Source organism: Triticum urartu, chromosome 5 (assembly GCF_003073215.2).
Source record: "Triticum urartu cultivar G1812 chromosome 5, Tu2.1, whole genome shotgun sequence".
Taxonomy (NCBI): Eukaryota; Viridiplantae; Streptophyta; class Magnoliopsida; order Poales; family Poaceae; genus Triticum; species Triticum urartu.
The window spans coordinates 501,967,842-501,976,212 of record NC_053026.1 but is presented as its reverse complement, the minus strand read 5'-3'; the positions used below and the strand labels follow the sequence as shown (position 1 = coordinate 501,976,212).

General features: G+C 43.6%; 1 protein-coding gene across 1 annotated transcript; it reads left to right on the top strand.

Annotated features, from left to right (window-relative positions):
* Positions 1-5,224: 5,224 nt before the first annotated feature.
* LOC125510143 lies at positions 5,225-7,919 on the top strand. The gene is made up of 2 exons (XM_048675235.1): positions 5,225-5,943; positions 7,230-7,919. Exons 1-2 carry the CDS (start codon positions 5,329-5,331, stop codon positions 7,587-7,589), a joined length of 975 nt encoding a protein of 324 aa, XP_048531192.1. The 5' UTR covers positions 5,225-5,328; the 3' UTR covers positions 7,590-7,919.
* The last annotated feature ends 452 nt before the right edge of the window (positions 7,920-8,371 follow it).

Here is an 8,371-nt window from a genome sequence, read left to right as displayed (position 1 = left end):
TCCTTTCTAGAGAAGGAGTTTCTCTCGAAAGAAGTGAGTGGGAAGAAAGTAGAACTTGATGAGGTAACAGTACCTGCTCCCATATTGGAAAGTAGTTCATCACAGAAACCGGTTCCTGTGACGTCTACACCAATTAGTGACGAAGTTAATGATGATGGTCATGAAACTTCAGATCAAGTTGTTACTGAACCTCGTAGGTCAACCAGAGTAAGATCCGCACCAGAGTGGTACGGTAATCCTGTTCTGGAGGTTATGTTACTAGACCATGACGAAACTACGAACTATGAAGAAGCGATGGTGAGCCCAGATTCCGCAAAATGGCTTGAGGCCATGAAATCTGAGATGGGATCCATGTATGAGAACAAAGTGTGGACTTTGGTTGACTTGCCAGATGATCGGCAAGCCATCGAGAATAAATGGATCTTCAAGAAGAAGACTGACGCTGACGGTAATGTTACTGTCTATAAAGCTCGACTTATTGCAAAAGGTTTTTGACAAGTTCAAGGGATTGACTACGATGAGACCTTCTCACCCGTAGCGATGCTTAAGTCTGTCCGAATCATGTTAGCAATTGCCGCATTTTATGATTATGAAATTTGGCAAATGGATGTCAAAACTGCATTCCTGAATGGATTTCTGGAAGAAGAGTTGTATATGATCCAACCGGAAGGTTTTGTCGATCCAAAGGGAACTAACAAAGTGTGCAAGCTCCAGCGATCCATTTATGGACTGGTGCAAGCCTGTCGGAGTTGGAATAAATGTTTTGATAGTGTGATCAAAGCATATGGTTTTATACAGACTTTTGGAGAAGCCTGTATTTACAAGAAAGTGAGTGGGAGCTCTGTAGCATTGCTGATATTATATGTGGATGACATATTATTGGTTGGAAATGATATAGAATTTCTGGATAGCATAAAAGGATATTTGAATAAGAGTTTTTCAATGAAAGATCTCGGTGAAGCTGCTTATATATTGGGCATCAAGATCTATAGAGATAGATCGAGACGCTTAATTGGACTTTCAGAAAGCACATACCTTGACAAAGTTTTGAAGAAGTTCAAAATGGATCAAGCAAAGAAAGGGTCCTTGCCTATGTTACAAGGTGTGAAGTTGAGTAAGACTCAATGCCCGACCACTGCAGAAGATAGAGAGGAAATGAAAGATGTTCCCTATGCTTCAGCCATAGGCTCTATCATGTATGCAATGCTGTGTACCAGACCTGATGTGTGCCTTGCTATTAGTTTAGCAGGGAGGTACCAAAGTAATCCAGGAGTGGATCACTGGACAGCGGTCAAGAACATCCTGAAATACCTGAAAAGGACGAAGGATATGTTTCTCGTTTATGGAGGTGACAAAGAGCTCGTCGTAAATGGTTACGTCGATGCAAGCTTTGACACTGATCCGGACGATTCTAAATCGCAAACCGGATACGTGTTTTTATTAAACGGTGGAGCTGTCAGTTGGTGCAGTTCTAAACAAAGCTCATAGCGGGATCTACATGTGAAGCGGAGTACATAGCTGCTTCGGAAGTAGCAAATGAAGGAGTATGGATGAAGGAGTTCATATCCGATCTAGGTGTCATACCTAGTGCATCGGGTCCAATGAAAATCTTTTGTGACAATACTGGTGCAATTTCTTTGGCAAAGGAATCCAGATTTCACAAGAGAACCAAGAACATCAAGAGACGCTTCAACTCCATCCGGGATCAAGTCCAAGTGGGAGACATAGAGATTTGCAAGATACATACAGATCTGAATGTTGCAGACCCGTTGACTAAGCCTCTTCCACGAGCAAAACATGATCAACACCAAGGCTCCATGGGTGTTAGGATCATTACTGTGTAATCTAGATTATTGACTCTAGTGCAAGTGGAAGGCTGAAGGAAATATGCCCTAGAGGAAATAATAAAGTTATTATTTATTTTCTTATATCATGATGAATGTTTATTATTCATGCTAGAATTGTATTAACCGGAAACATGATACATGTGTGAATACATAGACAAACAAAGTGTCACTAGTATGCCTCTACTTGACTAGCTTGTTGATCAAAAATGGTTATGTTTCCTAGCCATAGACAAAGATTTGTCATTTGATTAACGGGATCACATCATTAGGAGAATGATGTGATTGACTTGACCCATTCCGTTAGCTTAGCACTTGATCGTTTAGCATGTTGCTATTTCTTTCTTCATGATTTATACATGTTCCTATGACTATGAGATTATGCAACTCCCGTTTACCAGAGGAACACTTTGTGTGCTACCAAACGTCACAACGTAACTGGGTGATTATAAAGGTGCTCTACAGATCTCTCCGAAGGTACTTTTTGGGTTGGCGTATTTTGAGATTAGGATTTGTCACTCCGATTGTCAGAGAGGTATCTCTGGGCCCACTCGGTAATACACATCACTTAAGCCTTGCAAGCATTGTAACTAATGAGTTATTTACGGGATGATGTATTACGGAACGAGTAAAGAGACTTGCCGGTAACGAGATTGAACTAGGTATTGAGACACCGACGATCGAATCTCGGGCAAGTAACATACCGATGACAAAGGGAACAACACATGTTGTTATGCGGTTTGACCGATAAAGATCTTCGTAGAATATGTGGGAGCCAATATGAGCATCCAGGTTCCGCTATTGGTTATTGACCGGAGACGTGTCTCAGTCATGTCTACATAGTTCTCGAACCCGTAGGGTCCGCACGCTTAAAGTTCAATGACGGTTATACTATGAGTTTATGTGTTTTGATGTACCGAAGGTAGTTCGGAGTCCGGGATGTGATCACGGACATGACAAGGAGTCTCGAAATGGTCGAGACGTAAAGATCGATATATTGGACGACTATGTTCGGACACCGGAATGGTTTCGAGGAGTTTCGGGCATATACCGGAGTACCGAGGGTTACCGAAACCCCTCGGGGAGACTAATGGGCCTATTGGGCCCTTGTGGAGAAGAGGAGGGGCGGCCAAGGGCAGCCGCGCCCCCCTTCCCCCAGTCTGAATTGGACAAGGAGGGGGGCGTCCCCCTTTCCTCTCCCCCTCTCTCTCCTTCTCTCTCCTCTCCTACTCCCACATGGAAGGGGGGAGTCCTACTCCCGGTGGGAGTATGACTCCTCATGGGGCGCGCCTAGGGTGGCCGCCCCCCTCCCCCTCCTCCACTCCTTTATATACGGGGAGGGAGGCACCCCTTGGAGACAACAATTGATCTCTTGGATCTCTTAGCCGTGTGCGGTGCCCCCCTCCATCATAATCCACCTCGATAATATCGTAGCGGTGCTTAGGGAAGCCCTGCGTCAGTATAACATCATCATCGTCACCACACCGTCGTGCTGACGGAACTCTCCCTCAAAACTCGGCTTGATCGGAGTTCGAGGGGCGTCATCGAGTTGAACGTGTGCAGAACTCGGAGGTGTCGTGCGTTCGGTACTTGATCGGTCGGATCGTGAAGACGTACGACTACATCAACCGCGTTGTGCTAACGCTTCCGCTTTCGGTCTACGAGGGTACGTGGACACACTCTCCCCTCTCATTGCTATGCATCATCATAATCTTACGTGTGTGTAGGAATTTTTTTGAAATTACTATGTTACCCAACAATATCATTTCTTTGCCATAATCACATCACCAGACAATGAAAAGTTTCAGCAAACAATGATTGAAAAAAGTGATATGCGAGCGTTGATGAGATGACATTCGTGGATGTTAGCGAGTTACTCTAGTATCACATTGTTTTTTTACATATCTTCCGCTCCCGTAATATATGTTTTCATTGCAAAAGAAAGAAAAGCTTTTCCGAAGTGTTCTCGACAAGCTGGTGTTAGCTAGAGAAAAATAGAACAAAAGTTAGTTTCTTATTTGGTTCGGACTAGCAATTTTTGTGTGTTAATTATCTTTACTCTACTAAAGCTTGCATAATAACTATGCAACCGCTACAAACATACTAAGTTTTTAGGTGAAGAAAGCAAAGGCCTATCTAGACGAACATATCGTAAGTGAACCAAAACCTTACAACATGCAGACATAAATGTGCTTAGGGACATGTGATTTTCCAGCATGCACACATAAATGTACTTAGGGACATTTATTTTTTTTTCATTGCAACGTACGAGCTTGTTTGCTTTTTTTAATGGCCATATATGTCTTTTCACTTTTGTCAGGTCGATATGTACGTGCCTTGTACTTTAATTGTTACGAGCTTGTTTGCTAGTCTTTTTTAACATATAGAGTAAATTGGTATACGCAAGTATAAACTTTCACAAAGAAATGACATATGTGATATTCTAGACAAAAATGACAAAATCGAAGGTACATTAAAAAACAAGTATTTGATGAATAGTGAGGTCTCAAAAAAAAATTCCGCTAGAATACCACATGTGTCAATATTTCACGAACTTCAAGCTTGAGTAGAATGATCGACCAAATTTGATACTTCAAAATTTCAAGAATTTTTATTTTATACAATAAATTTTAATTACTATTCATGTGGGGTTACGTGGTCTTTTTCTTCATTTCTTTGAAAGAGTATATATGTTCCTAGCGTGAGGCTAGCCTTTTGTTAAAGACCAAAAATCGTGAGGCGAGCCTCGCTCGTTACTCCCTTTATGAGCAATGCTACATCAATGAAGTATTACGGGCCTTTTACGAGGTAAACTTGAAGTGGCAATCTGTGATTGGACTAAAAGAGGAGGGACGGCCCCACCCCTGAAAATCGAGGGGGGGAGGGGAGCAAAGTATTAGTTGGTTGGAAGGTTCGTGAATATCCTGTAATAAGCTTATCGATGTAGCATTTTCGCTCCCTTTATTTTATCAAATAATCCTACACACACAAACCCATTACGGGTTTTTACTTAATTTTCTTCTAACTAATCTCTCAGCCCTCTAATTTTCAGTGGGAGTGAGGCCCAAAGAAAGTATCAGGTGATACGAAGCCTTAAATGCTCTCATGATACGAGCTCCTAGGAGCCATTGGACCTGAGATCCAACGGCCCCCGGAAGGCTTTCAACATTTTACGAAAAAGATCTTTTAAAGTCTAAAAATTACAAACAAGTACAACAGCCTTTCAAAACCTCTTAGGAACCGTTGGATCTAGATCCAACGGACCAGAAGCTCGTATCATAAACATGATATCATCTGATATTTTCTCGTGAGGCCCAACCTCCCCTCGTGTCTAATCCCAATCGCCCACGCGAGCTAGTCCGTGAACCCCGTAATAGATTTCTACGTGAGTGTAGCATTGCTCTTATTTTACAGCCGCTGCGCCTGCTCTTCACGCCACCGCTTCCCATCGGCGGCAGCCCAAACCCCGGAACCCTCTCGGCCAATGCCGGCGCCGCTCGCCGCCTCCTGGCGCCGGCATGCCTCCGCCGCGGCGTCCTCCTCCACTCCCAGGACCCTCCTCTTGCTCGTCCCGGTTCTCATCCTCCTCGTCTTCGTCCTCTCCAGAGCCCCAGATCTCACCTTCGCCCCCGCCAGTGCCGCCTCACCCCACCTCCCGGCCCGGCTGCGCCCCTTCGACTGCTACGCCTCGCCGCAGGCCTCCCCGGTCTTGGCCAGCCTCGTGGAGGGCGTGCCCCGCCCCTTCCTCTACTCCCTCGCCGACCTGGGGTCCCTCCCCGACCGCCCGCACCGGAACATCGCCCGCCTCCTCAAGGGCAAGCGCTTCCGCAAGCCCGACATCTCCCAGACAATCCAGGAACTGCTCGCGGGGGAGGTGGGGAGGGGCTCCGGCGGCGGGGTGGTGGTGGACGTCGGGGCCAATGTTGGGATGGCGGCCTTCGCGGCGGCCGTGATGGGGTTCCGGGTGGTGGCATTCGAGCCGGTATTCGAGAACCTGCAGCGGATCTGCGACGGGGTGTACCTGAACCGGGTGCAGGACCAGGTGGTGGTGTATCATGCTGCAGCATCTGACCGGGTTGGGAACATCACAATGCATAAGGTATCTTTCCTGCTTCAGATTGCTCCGTTTAAAAGTTTATCAACTATCGCATTTTGGATTGCAGTACTAAGCAGTACTAACCAGATGTTTATTGATCGAGATGTACCTCGGGGAGCTGGATGAAGTATTGTGGTAAACTCAGATTGTGCTAGTTTGCCTCACCATCCTAAATAGTTAGGACAAGACCACCCATACAAATGTTTCGAGAACTGTTGCACTCTTGCATCACCGGGAATTTGATCATTCACCCCGTATTAGATGGGCACTTGGTCGTTTGCCTCACTTAGGCTTAAATGATTTCCCAATTTACTTAGATTTTATTATTATTTGCCATAATTATCCTTTTCGGGTATGTTCTATTAGAGGAAGTTCCTAAGGCTGTGATGCTCGTCCGCAAACATATGTGTCTGAATTTTTTCTTTTCCCTTACCATTGGATTTGGGATTATCCATGGTCTGGCAGTGCTATACTTTCTAAATGGAACATTTAGAAATAGAAAATGCCTTGTTCTTTAAACTAAATATTAAATCGGGAAATTTATCCTTGTCACTGGTGGAGCAGGGTTTACATGAAATTTTTTCCAGTTGCATGCTACTGGTTTATTATTAAAGCATCAGCTTAACCTTTGTGTTACAGGACTTCTTTTTTATCTTGTGTTGTTAAAACTTCCATATATATCTATTGAAGGTTGAGTTACTGGACTCACTAAACCAATGATGGGTAGCATAACCGACATTTAGGATCCAATGTATTCCATGTTGCGGAGTGCCTTTTTTCGAGCAACCAACAGAAGCTCTGGCTCTTCATTAGTACAAAAAAGAGCTGACCAACTGATAATGGAAACCGGCCAAATACTTACCCTTCCCTAGCTAGTTACTGTTAGAGGAGCAACTTTCAATAGGCCAAGGAGCGAATATATATTACATGGTACTTGGAGTACAAAGTAAGGAAAGTTGGACTACTATGAATATGTAAGGAGACCTAGACCAATACTAATACTCCTTAACAGTTACAGACTACAGCAGAACTCATTCTGGCTAAAGTTATAACTTCCTGATTTGCCTGATGCACTTCTGGTTCATGCTGATAATATTTCAAACTGTCATGTCGAACCATTAGTGAATTCATTGCCACTTCCATATAAAGTGCAAACACCCCATTTGCAAATTAGTCTGACTTGCGTTGCTTCTTGTGAAAACCTCAGATTGCTTTCTCTTATAGATAATAATAATAATATTATTATTATTATATCTCAACAGCTTACTGTGAGTATTTTGGCAATGTAGGTGATCGGACGACTCGACAACAGTGCTATATCTGCAACTGGTGCGAAGTTAGCATTCAAATCTAATGAAGAAGTTGCTGTCGAGGTTGCTACAATCCCATTGGATGAAGTCATTCCAGATGCAGAGCGAGTGGTTCTGATCAAAATTGACGTTCAAGGTTGGGAATCTCATGTTCTGAGAGGTGCATCAAAGTTGCTCTCGAGGAGGAGAGGTGAAGCTCCCTACCTTATATACGAAGAGGACGAGCGCCTGCTGCAGGCGAGCAACAGTAGTGCACAAGAGATAAGGGCATTTCTTGGCAGTGTTGGTTACAATCAGTGTACGCGGCATGGGACGGATGCTCACTGTACAAAAGAATAGACAAAGCTTTTTCTGCCTGGTGGTTGGACGCCCCTTAGCTGGGGATACATAGAACAGTCAAATAGGAAATCCTAAGCTGTAAGTTTTCCCCTTATCTTAGGCAGCAGTTCAGATGCTCCATCCTTATAGTTTTCTCCTTGACTCCACGGTTTCTGTTTATTTCTTTTAGGTTTATTTGTTGATTGCTGGATCTTTTAACATCATATGCTATACATGCTTTGTCTAATGGCATTGTAACGCATGCTTGTTCTCATTAACTTCATGTTTGTACTGTCAGTCTTAATGGATATTCCCTTGAAGTAATGAAATTCCTGTGATTATGATTCTAAATCTATGCTTGCTAAACATCCTCAGTTATACCATAAATTTAATATTTTGCCCGTTCATCTTGGAGCATTTGAGGATTGGCCACATATCGAAAACTCAAATGCACTTAAGTGCAGCAGCAGCGATTCCTCTTGGATTTGGCTTCACCTGCGTCTTGCGAAGCATGTACGCACTTTTGTTTGAGCTGAATAGTTATGGATTTGAATGCTAACTTCACGCCATGTCCTTCGTTATAAATCAGTTATTTCTGCTGGCTGTCAGTTGCCTGAATTATACCTTCATTATAAATCAATTATTGCAAAGACGGTTGTTATTCAATAGAGTAATTTATTTAATTCCCAGATTAGTTTGGATATGCACATGTTAATTCCAGATTTGCATGGAAATTTTGTACTCATAACTTGGTCGCCTACATCTACCAATTCGGGTTTCATCCCTTGTGAAGAGGAATGAGA